The 20,121-nt window shown below is 37.8% G+C and overlaps 1 protein-coding gene across 47 annotated transcripts in view; it reads right to left on the bottom strand.

Annotated features, from left to right (window-relative positions):
• Positions 1-20,121, bottom strand: part of PCBP3 (poly(rC) binding protein 3) — a 76,227-nt gene that overhangs the window by 33,869 nt on the left and 22,237 nt on the right. For 12 of the 47 annotated variants that reach the window (XM_087885994.1, XM_087885889.1, XM_087885899.1 and 9 more), the window contains 5 exons: positions 18,678-18,710; positions 14,800-14,916; positions 13,260-13,391; positions 11,359-11,508; positions 9,145-9,288 (listed from right to left, as the gene is read on the bottom strand). In XM_087885994.1, coding sequence (XP_087742120.1) covers positions 9,145-9,288; positions 11,359-11,508; positions 13,260-13,391; positions 14,800-14,916; positions 18,678-18,710 — 576 coding nt within the window. Of the gene's footprint in view, positions 1-2,994; positions 3,062-6,272; positions 6,393-8,401; positions 8,549-9,144; positions 9,289-9,759; positions 9,860-11,358; positions 11,509-13,259; positions 13,392-14,799; positions 14,917-18,677; positions 18,711-20,121 lie in introns of those variants that run through there. The other 35 variants (XM_087885983.1, XM_087886003.1, XM_087885966.1 and 32 more) reach the window with 9 other exon arrangements.

Below are 20,121 nucleotides of genomic sequence, written 5' to 3'. Positions count from 1 at the left end.
CCTCCAGGCAGCGAGACATCACATCAAGGGCATCGTTGGGGTGGTCTGGGGTGGAGATGTACAGCTGAGTATCATCAGCGTACAGATGACACTTCACCCCAAAACCACGGATGATCTCACCCAGCGGCTTCACATAAATGTTGAACAGAAGGGGCGAGAGGACCGACCCTTGTGGCACTCCCCATGCGAGACGCCTCAAGGTTGACCTCTGCCCCCCTGCCAACACGAACTGCGAGCGGTCGGAGAGGAAGGAGGAGAACCACCGCAGAACGGTGCCCCCTATTCCTAACCCTCTCAACTTTAACTTATGTTACAACTCCATTAGGGAGGAGGAAGAGGGTCTTTGGCACAGACTCTGCCATATTTATGCCATATTCAGATGTAAACAAAAGTCCTTTTTGAAACAGCCATGTCCCCAATTCAACTCTCCACTCTAACTTCTACCCAGAATAAATATTTGTCTCAATTAAGGTTTGGATTGCAAATAGTTGTTGGGTGGCTAAGGGGTAGGAACAGATCAGTATTTCCTTCTGGATTTCTCAGCTAAAAAATAGCGATTTTGATCAACCTTGCAATAGGGACTTCAGGGAAAGACCATCAGAGCTAGTTAAGGGGAACTGCACCCTGATAGTGCACATTTCTAAGAGAGCTGCTTGACTGGATTCAATTGTGCAAGCCTTGGGCAGCCATAATTTCCTATATTGCAAAATTGCTGTGACTGGCAATAGGCACTCAGTTGTGAGTGTAAACAGTGATTGCTTTGTGATGCCCATCCATTGCAACATTGTTGTCGGTAGGCCAGGCAAACAGTAAGATCTGACATCTGACAAGATATATTGTGGATCAGAGTTCTCTCTTTATATTTAGATATGATGGTTGGCTATACATTTAGCCAGATATTTAGTCTGAATTTAGCAAATCCTTCCCAATGATGTGGGATAAGCAGTTGTTTGATGGTATTAAAGATATTGTTACAGAATGTCAGGTGTTCTAAATAATGCATTTTGCAATTGAATGATTTTGTCAATGCTAATAAGGTCCAAGTGATTCTCAGGTTGGTTATTATATAACATTATATGTCTGACCACCAGACAGAATTTTACACCGGACTGGCAACCAAACTTATAATATTATATAATTTCACATAATTATATGATTTTATATATGTTATGTCAGATATATCAGTCATCATCTATAAAGCTACATTTGATGGATCCTAGACAGCAAGCCTTTTCTGCTGTGGCACCCCTTTTGTAGCATCTTCTCGCCCCAGATATAAGGCTGGCATCATTACTCTTAAGCTTCTGAAGATCCCTCAAAGACCTGAATACTCTCTTCAGTTCTGCTCTTTAGCATCATCCCCTTCCCAATTTTAAGCAAAGAACAATACTGTGACATCAGTTAGATTGCAAATACTGGTACATATTTTAAGCTCCATTGTTGAATGGGAACATTGAAACAGAACAGAGTTGGAAGGGACCTTGTAGGTCTTCTAGTCTAATCCCCTGCTTGAACCCCCTGTTCAAGCAGGAGACCCTACACCATTCCAGAAAAGTGGCTGTTCAATCTCTTCTTAAAAGCTTCTAGTGATGGAGCATCTGCACTTCTGAAGGCAAGCTGTTCCACTGGTTAATTGTTCTCACTGTCAAGAAATTTCTCCTTAGTTCTAAGTTGCTTCTCTCCTTAATTAGTTTCCATCCATTGTATCTTGTCTTGCCTTCTGGTGCTTTGGAAAATAGGTTGACCCCCCTCTTCTTTGTGGAAACCTCTGAAATATTGGAACACTACTATCAGGTCATCCCTTGTCCCTCTTTTCACTGGACTAGACCTATTCAATTCCTACAGATGTTCTTCATGTTTAGTCTCCAGCCCGCTAATCATCTTTGTTGCTATTTTCTGCACTCTTTCCCCAGTTTCAACACCTTTTTTATAATATGGTGACCGAAACTGGAAGCAGTATTCTATGTGTGGGCTTACTAAGGCTTCATAAAATAGTATTAATATTTCATGAGATCTTGATTCTATCCTTCTGTTAATGCAACCTAGCATTGGCTTTTTTGGCTGCTGCCGCACACTGCTGGCTCATATTTAACAATAGCAATAGCACTTAAACTTATATACCACTTCATAGTGCTTTACAGCTCTCTTTAAGTGTTTTACATAGTCTGCATATTTCCCACAACAATCTGGGTCCTCATTTACCATCTACTGAAGGATGGAAGGCTGAGTCAACCTTGAGCCAGCAAGGATCAAACTGCTGGAAAACATCAGAGTTTGCTTGTAATACTGTAATACTGTGCTACCACAGCCCTTTTAAGTGATTGTTCACTAGGACTCCAAAATCCCTCTTACAGTTACTGCTATTGAACTAACTTTCACCTAATCTGTAACTGTACATTTGGTTTTTCTTGCCTGAGTGAAAACCTTACTTTTCTCTATATTGAATTTCCTTTTTTTAGATAGGGGCCATCTGGATCTTGAGCCTATCTTTTGGGGTGTTGACTATTCCTGCTAGTTTAGTGTCATCTGCAAACTTGATGAGTCCCCCTTCTATTCCCTCATCTAAATTGTTTATGAAGATATTAAAGAGTACTGGGCTTAAAACAGAAAGTTGGGATACCCTACTGCTTACTTCCCTCCATGTAGATATCTTCCCAGGTATTGATATCAGGCTGTAGTTTTTCTTTTTTTGAAGAAAGGAACCACATTGGCTCTTTTCCAATCTTCTGGTAGTTCCCTGGTACTCCAAGAACTTTGAAATATATGGTTCAATGGTTCTGAAATCACATCTGTCAGTTTTTTCAAAACTCTGGGATGTAATCCATCAGGTCCCAGTGACCCAGTAGGCTTGAGACCCAGGATGCGGCTTCTTTATTATTTATATCCATCCATGTATTATTCTCCTTACCTGTTTTAGGTCTTCTTCTATAATTTCTAATTCTGTTTAATAATATTATATAATAGTTTTAACTAATAATTATCTTATTTATTTACCGTTTTTACTGGTTTGTTTTACACCTTCCAGTTGAATTTCATGAGATGGGCAGCCACATAAATTTGACTAATAATATAAATAAATATATAATTATAAAATATAATTATATAATATATAATATAATCATCATCTGGAGCACCACTTAAACACAATCAGCATTGACAAAATTATTTCATTGTTATTATTTCATCAAGGAATAACACAATGCAGAGAACAAACAAACAAAAAATCACTTATTTTCCTGTTGTTCTTTGGAAATTTGAGTCCCATTGAGGATCCTATGCCTTTTCCAAGTAACTTCATAATGTTCCTGGTCAGGTAATTACCTAATCCATATTTGATATAGCCAAATAATTTAGCTATTGTAAAAATGTGTTTAATCTGTTATTCTGCCTAATGTGCCAATAACTATAGGCTTGAAGTATCTTTTTCATGAAGTGTCTTTTTCAATAGTGAGATTATAATTTTCTCGTTATTATTACCTCTTCACAAAAAGGCTATAATGGTAATCAATGTATAGGTATGAATACTTCCATTGTAAAGAATGAGGAAGTCTGACAGAAAAATATTTTATTTCCCAAGAGTTTATGGCTGAACTAAATAGAATTTCCAGTACCTAATTTTGCATTTTCCTTATTTAGGATTTCCCAGTTCTAAAAAATCTACAGTCAAATATTCTATTTCTGAAACTTAAAGACAAGTATTTGATAAAGGGATGTAAACAACAACAAGTACAACAGTAATAATGACACTGTAATCTATGACCTCATAAAAAAGAACCTGCTGTGAGATTTCTTAGTGCAAGATGCTTAGATTGGCTTCATATACTTCCCTTGTGGTCCAATTTGTAGGGCTAGACTCTATTTAAGTCTAAGATCTTAAACATATTGCCCAGTAAATAACAATATACCTTCTATTGTTTGGCTGATAAAAATGTGGTACTAGCACGTTCCCCTTATGCTTGTTTTACATACTTCTGATCCTTTTTGTGAAAAAGAGAGAATCACTGATGTACATAAGGTAATAGAATACAGTAAAAAACAGTAAAAAACACAACCACAATCACAAAACCCCTAAGCTTCTAATTCTTATTAATTCTTTCCATTGAGGAGCAGACATTTTTCTTTTTTAGCTTCTTCTCTTTTGGGGATTTATAAATAAAAAGTTTGCAGACTATAAAACAACTTTCTTTTTATTGAAAAATTGAAATAAAGAACACTTTATAAGCAACAGTAAACATGCCAAAGGAAAGCATTTTTCATAAGTAATTTAAAGACAGTTCCATTTAAACAGGCTAGAAAGATGAACAATCACACATAAAGGGAGAGTAAGAACAGCAAAGGAAAATGAATGAAAAATTTAGTTGAATTTCAAAATCAAACCAACTGGGTTCCTTAACTTAAGGTTCAATACTATAAATACAGAGAAGTGATTAGTGCTTGGTATGAGATGGAGGGATTCTCTTTAAATGTATTTGTCAGTTTTTTCATTTCTCTTTTGCTTTAATACTTAAATTTTATCAGTTTCCCTGTTTGAAGACACTGACACCAATTAAACAGGAAAAAATTTCAGCCGTATAATATAGAAAAGTGTGTTACCTTGCAATTAAGCAAAGTAATTCTCTATTTCCATCCCAACACATTCAACCTTTTGGGTTATATAAGATAGGACTATTTTTTAAATAAATAAAATCTAGATAAAAGAAGCAAGAATCATTCACACAGGTTATGACATATGGACAAAGATTTTCAGTCTTATTTTTGTGCTACTGTATTTTTTATTAGCAGAATGATTCATTTTTGGGATCTTTACATTCCAGTATCAAAGCATACTGTATGTACTGGCTAGTCGTAAAGTGGGTGGAGGTCTCAATTTCTCTTCCAATGCAGACAGCCAAATGTTGTTGTTTTTTCAACCCTGAAATAATTTGCTACCCGAAGAAAAACTACCTATCAGTTGGTTGACTCCTGTGTTTGAGCCTATAGTAATCAATTCTGATGACTGCTAGAATGGCTCTGTATGTCAGTTGTTGTGTGAAAACCTAGCTATGGCATTTCTCTATTAGATGGCTGAAACTAATTTCACAGAGTGTTGGCCTAGATTAAAAAGTAACAATTGTCCTTCCTGCAAGATACATCTTGCTGGCTGCTGAATTGGATTTGGCTCATGCTGTGTTTTCTTTTTTGCAGCTTGTTGGATTCTGATTTTAAGATTAAGAGACAACAGATACCAATGTATGAAAATATCATATGAATCTCTTGTATTTAAATGGTAGCAGTAATGTTATTACTCCGTTGTATACCAAATATTTATTACTGCCTTGGTGCTGTTGCAAGAGAAAGGAAAGTTGATGTTTTTGCAATTCCTCCTTTGCCTTAGCCAACTAAATGAGCCCATAACATAAAGTATTAAGTGATGGAGATCCCTAATTGTTTCCTTCTCTTGCGCCACTTCTACTCAAGGGACTTATACTTCATTTATTGTAACAGTTCCTTCTGTCTTACTTTCCCTTTTGAGAAGCAAAAGCTGGACTCAAAGCTCTTTCACCAGATTGAGAGTTAAGAGAACAAATATTGCCCTGAACAAATATTTCCAATTACAGTTGGTTGGGTCATTATAGCATTTTTGTTCTTCAAAATTGAACTTTAATTATTTCTTTTTAATATATAATTATAACAGAGGGACTGCAAAGGTATTAAATTTTTAGGTAAGCTAGGAATGGTCAATTACTGAGGAAAAGAACATGATTTAGATTGCGAACAAATGAATGGGGGATGTTGTCAAATAATTTACTATTTAACAATCTGACTCACCCAAGTCTCTGTCAGTTGCAAAGGAAAATATATACTCCCAACATGATGTGTTCCTTAGCTCAATGCAGCCAGAGGCTCTGTTGTATGTTAGCTGTGGATGTATTTCAGACTGTATGTCTGCTAGTGATTCAACCATATTATTCACTTTGTTTTAAAATATTATATTTCCTGTTTTCAAGCACTAATCTTATTTGGCCACTGGAACCATCAGAACATTTTATTTCATTAAATGAAAATGTACAATTACTTGATATATGGAAAACCGAGATTCATCCAGATAAATTTTATTGTTTAAATTAGCTAACAATCAAGACAGGGTGATGCAAGTATTTCAAATAGACACTTTTGCACTTGGGATGTTTTTCTGAAGTTAATACAAAAGTTAAGCAGTCAAAAAAAAAAAGATGTACTATTTACAGTGACAAATTTTAGAAGAAATGCTAATAATGGAAGATGTTAACTACCTGGACATATGTTGGAAAACCATTTCAGGCAAAACTGCAAAGTTTCCAAAATTCTTCTATGGTCTTTCTGACTGCTTCATTGTTGAGAAAGTTGAAGAAGAAACAAGAGAACTGATGATCCTAATAAACAGGGAAGAGTATTGAAGTAGGGAATAGCTATTGAAGTTGCAAAACAAGGAGAACCTTGGAAAGAATGTTGATATTATCTTAGAGTTCAAGTGTTCCAGAAACAGATTGGCACATAATCATAAATATACACTACAAAGTTAATTTCGACAAGCTGAGAGAAATGCTAACCAAGTCTGATTGCATTGACAGAAATCCATAAGTCAAAGAAGTACAGGAGGACTGGCACTGGAAACACATCATTCCATTGAGGGGGAAAATGGGCATCTTAGAAAACTGTTGTGGGTGCATTGGGTAATTTTGACTAAGCTAAAAGTTGAAGATAAAATATAGAAAAAACAGAAAGTGTGTTGTAATTTCCAAGAAGTATCAACAAGTAGTTAATATTTGGAGAAAGAAATCAAATTTAAATTGCAAAAGTTAACTTCTCCTCACAAAAGGAAGCTGAAAGCAGTAAAAAGAGCTTTTTTTCTTTTTTTCTTTTTTTACTATTCTACCTTTTTCTCTGGGCAATGGATCATTTCGATCTGAAAAAAAAGAGGTGTAATTCTGTTGTGTTAAAATAGAAATATGGAGGACAGGCACATAGTTAATTTAATTAATTTAATTTAATTAATTCAATTTATATGCCGCCCCTCTCCCAAAACTCAGGGCGGCTAGGGAATTGGAGGAGGGTAAATGCTGATATTTTCAGAAAAGGAAAAAGGAGGACCTGAGGAATTACAGGTTAGTCATCCTGATATTGAAACTGGAAAAATTCTGGAATAGATTATTAAGCATTTTGTGAGCATTTAGGAAAGAATGAAGTGCTTGGAAAGCTAGCAGAGGCCTATCAAGAATTATGAGATTCAAAAACCTGATCTTCTTTTTACTGACCATTTAGTTGATCATGGGGATATGCTGCATGTAATGTATCTTGACTTTAGCAAACATTCAACAAAGTCTCCCATGAAATTCTAGTAGAGAAGATGGCAAAATGAGGGCTAGACTATGCTGCTATTAGTAGATTACAGAATTGGTTGAATAATTGTACTCAACAACTGTATATTTGTGTTTTCCCATCAATTTGAAAAGTAATGTCAATGTGGTGAACTGCAGGACTCAATTCTGTTCAATGTATTTGAGACCCAGTTTGGTCTAGTGGTGAAGGCACCACACTAGAAAACAGGGGAGCATGAGTTCAAGTCCCTCCTTATCCATGAAAGCCAGCTGGTTGACCTTAGGCCAGTCCCTATCTCTCTGCTCACCTCACCTCAAATGATAGTTGTGGGGAAAATAGGGAGAGGAAGATGTGTTGGATATATTCACCGCCTTGAGTTATTTGTAAAAAAATATAAGGGGGATACAGATAAATTAATAAATATTTATAAATGACATGGATGACAAGTTACAAAATGATACAAATATAGAAGGGATACTTTAGAATTGGGGTCAAAGATCTTTGACAGGCAGGAAGAATGAGGAGAAACCAGTAAAATGAATTTCAACAAGGATAAATGCAAATTGAAGGCACAAGTATAGGATAAAGGAACTATATTGGATGGCAGTATGGCAAAAAGAAACTGATTGTCTTGGCACATGACATTAAACAATGTGATGCCAAAATTGTCAATACAGTCCTTGACTGCATCAGCAGAAGTAGCATCTAAATCAAGAGAAATCATTGTTCCTCTCTATTCTCTGATAATTACATAGCCTCTAGAATACTGTATCCAGTTCAGGACACTGCATTTCAGAAAAGAAATGGGCAAACCTGAGCATGTGTTGAGGAGAACAACAGAGGTGACTGAGGACCTGGAAGTAAGGAACAGTTGGAGGCACTGATACATTGAGCTTGCAGAAGAGAAAACTGCAGGAAGACATGATATTTAAAGGGTTGTCATTTTGCTGGGAAGAGAGTGCAGATTCAGAAATAATAGATTTAAATGGCAAGACTGGATAGCAGGAAGAATTTTCTAATGTTTAACAATGAAAGTGACTGATTTGTTAGATGATGGGCTTACTTCACTGGAGGTCTTTGAACAGAAGCTGCATAACCATCAGTTTAGTGGTGGATTCCTGAATTGAGGGTTTGGACTTCAGTAAATGATTTCCAAGATCTCTTCCAAATCTTATGTTCTCTGATTCCATGAAGACGTGCTTCATGAGCACTGAGAAGTAAATAAATTATGTAATACTGAATGTAAAAATAAACATACACTTAAGAAATTTTAGGACAAGATAAACAGAAATTACTTTCTTTCTATTTGCCAGCATCTCACTAAAATACTTTGTAAAGGCCATAGTGTAATAGATAAACATGTGGCATGATTTGGTGGGTATTTTGCCCCAATTCGTTTCTTAGAAAAAAGTTGACAGAACAACCATTTGCTATGTATTGCAACCTCTGAATTCTATCTAAATATTATTTTAGAAAGTATCCTTGGCTTTCTGTGAGGTCAGCCAACTCCCAATTATATTTTTGAGTGATGAATTTATGTCAAATCAGCTCACATATATCTATTGTTCTAGATCTTAGTTGATAACATTTATTGTCTTATGATTTAAGCAAAGACTGAGGCGAGTCTGTCTTGTGCGATCTAGATACCTATTTCCTTTTCTTGTACCAGATGGTATTCATACTGCTTATTCAGTTGCTACCCCTAATATTTTGCAAACTAAGAGCTTTGAGTCCACTTGTCCTGGTGTAATGTGAATGGGATGACACCATGCAAGTGAAAAGGCAACAAAACCTGAGTGCACTAACAGGCAGCGGCTGGTGCTGCAGTAAAAGGCTGAGGTTGGCAGTGGAGGCTGCAAGTGGGTCGGCTCTTACCTGACCACCTGCAAAAATGACAGGGGTGGAGGCAGGCTTTGGGCGATAGGGGATGGTGGCACCTTTCGGTGGGGACTAGGAAAAGGGACAAGGAGAGGGAGAGAGAACATTAGACCACATTTCCTAAAACAATAGCAAAAAGAGTGTTAGAGGGCAACCAAACATGTACAAATCAAACCATACTGAGTATGAACTGATAAAGTTAACTTTGCAAGGTTTTGTTACCAGACCAGAAACTAGAATCATTTAGTGGACCATTGATCGTGGCCAGGTATTCACTTGCCTTGGGACTGCTGGGCACAAGTTAAAGGCTCTCCTTTCCATCGATGATCTGCTTAAGACAGCAGCAGAGGGATTGTGAGGTTGCAAGGTTTCCAGCCCTCTGAAGACCACTTCCAAGACCTTTCTCTGAGCCTTTAGACCAAATTATGGCTTCTATTTTTTCTGCTGCCACGAAGCTGCCCCTTTTTATTTTAGTATTTTTGGGCAATCACAAGATACATTTTAAAAACTACTGCAAATAGTTTAGTAATATAGCTCACTCACCCACTTCATTTTTTCCAAAGAGCCACCAATCTGGTATGAACTGTTTAGCCAAAAGGCGAGAATGTGGCTTCCTGAGACTTTCAAAAATTATTACCCAATTCTAATTTTTAAATAGGGGAGAAGAAGAAAATTACTAAATGTGTGACTGGAAAGTAACTAAAGTAAGTGAATTTAATGACATTTAATAAAATCAAATTAAGTTTTAATGCTGGCTTTATTTGCTACTTTTGGGGGCACTGCTGTCCTTAGCTACTACTCAAAAGCCAAATAAGGCCCAGGAAAGAATTGCACATCCCTGTGCTAGTTACTTATTTTTGGATTAACATTTGCTCCTCCACATGGCAGTTGAATCTAACTGTGTGAACCTTATTTTTATTCTCATGTACTGCATATTAACATGAAGAATTTTTACTTTCTTTTAAAACTTGCATATGCAGTTGTTATAGTTTGATTTTTCAATTCTCCCCTAATATTTAGAATGAATATGATTTCTGATGCTGCATAAATGAAGCATCGCAAGTCACAATATTTGGATATTCTAAGAAGACATGTCTAGGGCTGTAGCAGAAACAGAAAATAATACCAAGTGTAGCAACCGTTAATTTCACCAGTGAAGTTCAAGACAGTGAAATTCATGAAGGAAAATGTAAAGCAGAATTCTGAAATAATGAACCCTGGCCTGGAGCCAATGGAGCATAATGAAGTTATACATAGAAAGGTTATTTAATTACATGAAAAAAATTAACATGCTGGAGATGAGTCTAGGTACTGTCTTAGCTGAAATATTCATGAAATATTACCTTGAAAATCTGCAATAAAAAAAGATAAAGCGTTTGCTTTTTTGGATACATTTGGAAAGCTCCTTTTTGATTTCAGTGAGGTTTAAGCACCCTGCTATTATTGTAGCTATAATTGCTCATTAACTTCAGCTACCTGGAATCTGCTCTTGCCCTGATTTCTTCAACATTTTTTCATAAACATGAATCCACCTCCAACCCCACCTAATCCAATATTATCAATGGCCATTCTTGTTTCTAGATTTTCATTCGCTAGCATATACATTCTGATGGTAATTCCATAGCACATCACCTAATGGTGTTAATGTTTTATTTTATTTTTGGATAAAAGTGCTCTAAAATCAAGAAAGCTTTCATCTGAAAGCAGAGGATGGAGACAAACCATGTATTTGTCTTATGCTAGAAATATCCTTGACAACTGAAGAATACAAATAATACCAGGAAATTAATGAATTAGAAAAATAGAAGTGATATGATTAGTGTACTCCTCTTTTCATTCCTGTTTCCTTGGATTTCTGAAGAATATAATTGTTTCATATTAAATATGCAAAAATGTATCTCACTGCATCTTTTATAAGTAAAGTATATTTAATGACAATATAAACCAAATGGGCTAGTAGGTATTGTAAGCCTGCACACTCTGTCTCTCTGAACTACTATTTTAACCTAAATCTTCATAGAATTACTTTCTCATGCAGCCACCCAGAGCTGTTTTGAACCCCAGATTGATTGAATGCTTGAGTAGGCAAGGACTAATAACAATCCATTTTCAGTTATTTACTTATGTTCCTTTATACTTTACCCCTATTGTTACAGACTGTACCTCCAGCATCACCACACAGATCTGTTTGACACACTGGATAATTGCATCGGGGGTCCCTGAGATGGTCACTGCCCTTTCTGTAGAGTTGGGCAGCATATCCCCTGCCACCTGAACCTGAGCACCTGTGGACTGAAGAAAGGAAACAGCTTATTTTTTTCTGCACAGGCACTTAAATATACTGATATAATCACTCTTTGCTCTCTTTTCATATATATAAGTGTGTGTGTGTGTGTGTGTGTGTGTGTGTGTGTGTGTGTGTGTATGTGCAAAGCCATACGAACAACTTTCTCTGGGAAATGAAAAAAAAACTAAAATAAACTGTAACTAAATAATGGATGAAGAGCAATGTTACAAATAGATCAGAATAGGAACAGTGCATGACTAAAATAAAAAATAAAACTCAGTGAAAAATTTGGCATTAAAAAGATATGAATGTAGGCATCAAGTGAGCCTCTCTCAGGATGGCATTCAACAAGCCCACCATCCCTTTTTGTTTCAGTAACCTAGGCATGGAGGCAGCTCAATGAAAGCCTTGGGTAATGAATTTTTTTTTTTTAATTTGATTTATATGCCGCCCTTCTCCGGAGACTCAGGGCGGCTTACAATGCGTTAAGCAATAGCCTTCATACTTTTGTATATTTATACAAAGTCAGCTTATTGCCCCCACAAACTGGGTCCTCATTTTACCTACCTTAGAAAGGATGGAAGGCTGAGTCAACCTTGAGCCTGGTGAGATTTGAACTTGCAGTAATTGCAGACAGCTGGTGTTAATCACAATGCTTTTAGTCTGCTGAGCCACCAGGCCCAGAATTGAGCGGGTAGGATACTATCCTACTTCAGGACCCTTTTCCAATGCCCTTTGGATGGCTTTAGAGATTAAACCACCCAGGCCTTTGAATTCAGCCTATAAATGGACTGACACCCAGAGCAGATTTTAATGGATTAGTAATAGCATGATCAGATTAGCCACTCTGAGATTACTCTCAACTGCTCATTTTGGATCAATTTTATTTTCTAAACAATTTTTAACATAAAATCCAAACAGAAGATTATAAATCATAGAATAACCATTGTAATATATTTTTGTCCAGGTTTTAATCGTATATTATCTGAAGTAATTACAAATCACACTGCTAACGTGGGCTAGCCATACCATTAGGCAGAGTGAGGCAACTGCCTCATGAAGCCATTGTAGACAATTGGCCATCACTGTTCCTGCCCTCTGGAATAGCATTACTCCCTCTCCCCCAAGAGACAAATGGCACCCCCTCGCTCTTGTGGTTATGGAAGGCCTTAAAGTCTGGCTGTCTTCTCAGGTCTGGGATTAATATGTTTGTGGGGTTCCCATTATGTTTTCTTGTTATTATTATGGCTGTTTTTAACCCAGACCTTCCATTTTGTTTTACATTTTTCATTATTTCAACTATCAGTTTAAATTCACCCAAATTTTACTAGAATAGATGACCATAACAAATTTAGATAAATAAATAAAAATAAATTACTAGTATTTTTGCTGCTTCCACAACAGTGTTATATAAAACAGAATGGAGCAGCTGGAGGGCAGTTATGCCCAGAGAATGTCCAGCTAATTTATTTACTTCTTTTAACATATAAGTAATATATTTATAATTGGACTTTTGTCATTAATATTAACACCATTTCAACATAGCAGAGATGAACTTAAAGAGATTGTGGCCAAATAAAATTTTCTATAAGTGGAAATTCTTGTCCTCAGAAGACATGAAGGTTCTCAATATGATTCCTGCTTCATTTTATTGACTTCATGAAGATTTATGAATTAGAGAGGTTTGAAGACCGGCCTTTCTTTTATTTCTTATAGAAAATAACTTTCTCTGCACATAGGGAAATCAGAGACTTACCTCCCTGATTTCTTTAATCTTGGAGCCTCCTTTGCCTATTAATGATCCACACTGGCTTGCTGGTACAACCAACCTTAGTGTAACTGGTGGCTTACTTGTAGCTGTGCTGTTACTCATTGAGTTGATTATATCCTATAGGAAGGAAGGGAGGGAGGAAGTTTGAATGTGGTACTTTATTAGAATGAGCCAAGCATTTTTATCACACTGTGGAACTGTGAATGAGCAAATGGGAAAATAGAATTTGTTTTCTTCTGCCTAAGTTGTAAAAACCAGCAGATGTTTCACATTTAGGAAATTTGTATCTTACCTTTTACAATAGTTCTTCATCTTTACCACTATTACACATTTAGGACAATGTCAAAGGAACAGAATATGAACAAACATTTTTTTTTATTAATGTTCATTAAAGAGTGCAATGGCTCAGCGGTTAAAGACACTGACCTTGTCAACTGGAAAGCTGACAGCATGGGTTCAAGACCCAAGCATGACTTGCCCCAGCTCCTGCCCACCTAGCCATTTGAAAGCATGCAAATGCAAGTAGATAAATAGGTACCACTTTGGTGGGAAGGTAACAGCATTCCGTGTCCTCCAGCCTATTGTCATGCTGACCACATGACCACATAAATGTCTTTGGACAACACTAGCTCTCTCGGCTAAGAAATGGAAATGAGCATTGTCCCTTAGAGCTGGACACAACTGGATAGGGTCGTGATGGCGAACCTATGGCACATGTGCCACAGGTGGCACATGTAGCCATATCAGTGGGCACACCAACTCAGCTCTGGCACACATGCACACGTTGGCCAGTTGATTTTCGGATCTTCTGGGCCCACCAGAAGTAGGGAAACAGGCTGTTTCCTGCTTCCAGAGGGCGTGGGGGTGGGGGTGGGGAAGACCCGATTTTCTTTCTTACCTGGCTCCAGATCCTCTCTATGCATCTGTGGAGGGTGAAAACAGCCTTTCCCACTCCCTCAGAGCCCTCCAAAGGCCTGAAAGGGCCCATTTCCGAACTCCCAGTGGGACAGGAAGTGACATTTTTTGCTGTCCCCAGGCTCCAGAGACTCCTAGAGAGGCGAAAAAGGGCCTACCAGGAAGGGAGGGAGGGGGTTTGCACGTGCATGCGCAGGAGGGGCACATAGAATTATGGGTGTGGGCACGCGCACGCGCACGCGCGAACCTCTCCCACCCACCCCTGTCCTGGCACACGATGGCAAAAAGGTTAGCCATCACTGGGGGAAACCTTTACCTTTATTTTAAAGTTATTTTGCATTGCTAATCTCCTGAAATAATGGCTGCATAGTTCAGTGAGCAAATGTTTTTCAGTCTGATATACCCATATTACAAAATTTTCTCTGATAGGGGTATTTATTAGAATCCATGCTTGATTCTAGACAAATCCCAAACTAAACCATAATGAAGTGATAGGCCTGGTATGCACCAATTGTCATTATTCCTATAATATCTTTAAAAAAAGCATTTTGAGGAGTTTTTACCAAGAAAGGGTCAGTAGAAAACAAACATTTCCTCTGATGTTTATTACCTCTTCAAATTTATAAGCAATCATTGCAAATGCTTTGAAGATGGCATCAGTAGGGCCTGTAATGGTCACAATCCTTTCTGGACAGTTTCCTTCTGAGATATTGATTCGTGCTCCACTCTACAATTGAGAAACCACATCTTGTCATACATATGGGGAATGTTAAAAATATAGTATACTCAGACTTCAGTAAGATATTTGATAAAAGTAGACCATAGATACATTGGAAAAAAATGTGGGCTAGATGGTCCCATTATCAAATGGATTCATAGTTAAATGAACAACCATAGCCAAAGGTAGTCTTTAATGGGTCTATGTCCAGATGGAGGGTGGTATGCAGTGGGGCACCTCAGGTTCTGTCCTGGGCAGATGAAGGAATAGAAGGGATGCTCATAAAATCTGCAGATTACACAAAGATGGAAGATAGCTAATACCTCTGAAGACAGACTCAAGTTTCAAAAGGATCTTGATAAACAGGAACATTCTGCCATATCCATCAAAATGTTATTTGATGTTGAGAAATGTAAGGATCTGCACTTAGACTAAGATTCATGCACAAGTACAAGACAAGTGATACTTGGTCTAACAATAATATTTGCCAGAAAGATCTGAGGGTCTTGGTAGACCACAGAGAAAGGGTGAGCCAGCAATGTGCTGCAGACACCAAAAATGCCAATTCAGTTTTGAAGCTACATTAGTAGGTCTAAGATGTAAAGATGGTAGAAAGTGATAATATTGCTCTATGCTGCACTGCATCACACATGTAATACTGTGTCCAATTCTGGTGGCCACAATACAAAAAGTATGTTGAGGAACTGGAAACAGTGCAGAGAAGAACAACAAAGATGGTGAGGGGTTTGGATACTAAATCCCATGAAGAATGATTAAAGAGATCCTGTAAAGGGGGGTCTATTTTTTTAAATTTTTTTCCCATTTCAATTAATAAATATTTTATTTATTTTCAACAATTAAAATACAAAAAGAAGAAAGTTTGTGCATAACTGTGACCATTTACATGACATATTACTATATTTCACTTATACTCTATACATTCTAACTAAATTCAATCCTACTTTATCTAATTTTTTTTCTATTCTCAATCCATTTATACCAGTTCTCCCATATTATATAATATTCCAAATCCATCAATCCTTTCAGCTCAAGTGTCATCTTGTCCAAGACTTTTTTAATTATTAAGTCTTCCGAGGATATATTTGTGTTTCTCCAGCACTGTGCAAAGGCTAGTCTTGCTGCCGTTATTATATGTAGAATAATGTACGTTGTTTTGGGTTTTTTTGTATTTCTTTTTCGTTATCCCCAGAAGAAACAGTTCCAGAGTATATTCTATTTAAACGCCGGTTAATTCCTGTAACTAGTTTTGCATTTTTTTCCAATATTTTTTCAATTCTGGGCATAACCACCATGCATGAAAGAAGATATCCTGCTTTTGTCCACATTTCCAACAATTTGGGGTTAAATTTGGATATATCTTTGCCAATCTTGAAGGTGCCAAATACCAGTGATAAAACATTTTGTATTGATTTTCTTTATATTTTGCTGATTTTGTTATTTTATAATTTCTGTTCCAAATCGTTTCCCAATCCTCTAATTTGATGTTATATCCTACATTTTTTGCCCAAGCTATCATCGCTCCCTTCACTATGTCCTCGGCTCTGTCAAATTCTAATAATTATAAAATGTAGTTATAAAAACAAATAGAGTGGTCTATATTTAGTTTAAAGAAGAGAAAACTAAAGGGAAACATGATAGCAGTATTCTGATACATAAAAGGATGTCACAGGGAAGAGGGAATAGATTTATTCTCCCTGGCACCTGAGAATAAGGTAAAAAACAGTAGGTGGAAATGTTACAGTGAGAGATCCAAAGCTGAACTAAGACAAAATTTCCTGACTATGAACCCAATAAGAAATGGAACAGCCTATCTCCTGAAGTTGTAGATGCTCTATCACTGGAGATTTTTAACAAAAAAACTGGACAGCCATTTGTCCAAAATGGAATGAGGAATCATAAAATCATAGGGCTGGAAGAGACCTTGAAGGTCTTCTAATCCAACTCCCTTCCCAAGGTAGGACAAATGGTTGTCCAATCTTTTCTTGAAAACCTCCAGCGATGGAGCCCCACAACTCCAGGAAGCAAGCTGTTTCTTTGATTGATCATTCTCACTGTCAGCAAGTTCCTCCTTATTTCGAGGTTGAATCATCCTCTGACAAGCTTCCACCCATTGCTTCTTGTCCTGTCCTAGCAGCTGGGAGGATTAATGCCTTCTTCCCTATGATAGCCCTTCAAGTATTGGGAGACTGCTATCATGTCTCCCCTGTCTTCATTAGGCTAAACCAGTGGTGGCAAACCTTTTACTCACCAAGTGCCGAACAGGTACGTGCTTTGCGCGCTTCGCACACACATTTGCCATCTGCGCTAACATGCGGCTCCTCCCCATGTGCTGCGTGTACAACTGCGCCATCTGTGCACGTGCACAGCTTTTGTGCACGCACCTCACTGTATGCTGCACACACAAGTGTACCATCTGCGCATGTGCGCAAGTTTTGTGAGGCTCCCCTGTGTACTGCACGTGCAATTGCACCATCTGCGCACGTGCATGGTTTTCACGTGTGCAATGCATGCGTGTGAACGCTGTCTGTGAATGTGCACACTGCGCACCAGTACTCTCGCACACATGCGCAAATGCACATGCATGTGCAGGAGAGCTCCGAAGACCAGCTGGGTCCCCTGAATTGCGCCCATGCACACTGGAGGCCTGAACACCAGCTGGGGCGCATGTGCATGTGCAGCTGCAGGTGAGTTGGGCTACAGCTTGTGTGTCTGGAAAAATGGCTCTGCGTGCCACTTCCGGCATGCGTGTCATAGGTTCGCCATCACAAACCTATGGGTTAAACATTCCTAGTTCCTTTAGTTGTTCGTTGTATAATTTAGCCTCCAGACCTCTTATCTTATATTATTATTGTTGCTCTTCTCTGCACTCTTTCTAGGGGTTCAGCATCTTTTTTGTATTGTGGTGACCAGAACTGAATGCTGTATTCAAACTGTGACCTTACCTGTGCAGTTTAGAGTGGTACTATCACTTCTCATGATCACTATTGATGTAGCCTAGAAATGTGTTGGCTTTTTGGCAGCTGCAGCACACTGCTGGCTCATACTTAAGTGGTGAACAACGAGGGCACTTAGATTCCTCTCACAATTACTACTGTTGACCCAAATACGTCCTATTCTATACCTGTACATTTGGTTTTTAGGATCTGGTTTTAAGATTTTAAGATATTCTATACCTATGCATTTGGTTTTAAAATTCCTGTACTGGGTAGGTGGTTGGACTAGAAGACCTTTTATATACACCACATTCTTAGAAAATGTATAGATTTCATATTTTGTATTGGTTATGGATTATCAATTATTTTTATATCGAAATGTTTAGAACAGCGTTTAGAACAAACCAGACACTCAAAATATATAACTATAATCTAACATAAACCACACAGGTTCTAACTCAAGTTGAAGCCAAACAACAATGTATAAATTAGCCTTAGATTACAACTTCTTTTGACCTATGAAAAGAACTCTGTTCAGACATTTAGAAATTCAGAATAGTTTGGGCAGGCTTGACCAGCTTCTTAATATCTATGTAGGAAAAATTACAGAGGTTTTCTCTAGTAATTCAAAACTGTACTTTTGTCATAGGGAAGCTAATTTTCTTTCAATGCTAAAGAATACGACTGCGTGAAGAAAAAAAAATCAACTGGTCAACAAATTTCAAGCCTTCCCCTCTCTATGTAATGTGAATTGCTGCTTCTGGAATCTGTTACATTTATTCCCATATTATTTTATACAATGGTAATGATGCTCACCTCCTCACGCATCTTTTTTACTGTCTCTCCTTTCTGCAACAACAACAAGAAAAGAAACAGTAGTAAGAACAAACTGACTAAAATGTCATTATTCTTCATGTTACACATAATACACAGATTTTGCCTGGTATCTATGTAATACTGATAAGCACTGCCCAATCAATAAAGTTGTATTATAGAAGCAAGGTAGAGAGTTGAGAAATTAGAGTGAATTTGAAAATCTTGGAACTCATAATACTGAACATGCACAATTATCAATTATGAAATATGATTCAGAATCTGAACAATTCAAGTTCTGTATGATTAAAGGAATGTAAAACTTGTATACAATTATAGAAATGGAATAGTGGGAATTTCAGTGAAAATGAATATTTTCACCCTGAACTATTTCTGAAATACAGTTCTGCAAATAGAATTATGCCACATCCCGCACAAGAGTTTAGAGTTATTATTCCAATCCGACGTACAGTTTACAGATTATTTACAGTATTCTTTCAATGTATTTCATTTCTCTTATTGACTTAACTTGTGTTAAACAAATTTTTTTACAATTCAAAAAGAGACATATTTTGATTAGAAATTGAGTATGAAATACCTTAGAGTACCCTAAGTTGTTAATTATGTATTGCAGTATATTAGCCAAATAATATTTTAGATCTGGTTATGCAAGAGTTTTTGATTATCCGCCATCCATATTTTATTGCTTATATTGTGGTTTTTTCATTTTCATTTTCATTACTATATGTTCTATAGCCGTGATGGCGAACCTATGGCACGCATGCCACAGGTGGCACGCATAGCCATATCAGTGGGCACTCCAGCTCAGCTCTGACGCACATGCGCGCGCCGGCTAGCTGATTTTTGGGCCTTCTGCACCCACCAGAAGTAGGGAAACAGGCTGTTTCCTGCCTCCAGAGGGCCAGGGGGTGTGTGGGGAAGGCCCATTTTTCTTTCTTACCTGGCTCCAGATCCTCTCTATGCATCTGCGGAGGGTGAAAACAGCCTTTCCCACTTCCTTGGAGGCCCTCCGGAGGCCTGAAAGGCTCTACAGGCTGGGGACAACAAAAAACGTCTCTTCCTGTCCCACTGGGAGGTGGGAAATGGGTCCTTTCAGGCCTTTGGAGGGCCTCCGAGGAAGTGGGAAAGGCTGTTTTCGCCCTCCGCAGATGCATAGAAAGGATCTGGAGCTAGGTAAGAAAGAAAAATAGGCCAATCAGGCCATAGCGTGCCAGGAGCGGTGGGGGTTGCGTGCGCATGCGGAGGGGGCGCGCATAGAATTATGGGTGTGTGCATGAGCATGCGTGAACCTCCCCCACCCCCCCTCTTCAGGCACGCAATAGTAAAACGGTTAGCCATCACTGTTCTATAGTTTTTGTTTTTGCATATTATTCAGTTAGTCATGATTGGAGCCATACAAAGTAGGTTTTAGTTCAGAGAAAAATAG

The sequence above is a fragment of the Pantherophis guttatus genome, chromosome 1 (genome assembly GCF_059756535.1).
Source record: "Pantherophis guttatus breed Tessera chromosome 1, ASM5975653v1, whole genome shotgun sequence".
NCBI lineage: Eukaryota > Metazoa > Chordata > Lepidosauria > Squamata > Colubridae > Pantherophis > Pantherophis guttatus.
Note: the sequence above shows the minus strand (reverse complement) of the source record. Positions and strands in the feature narration are given on the sequence as shown.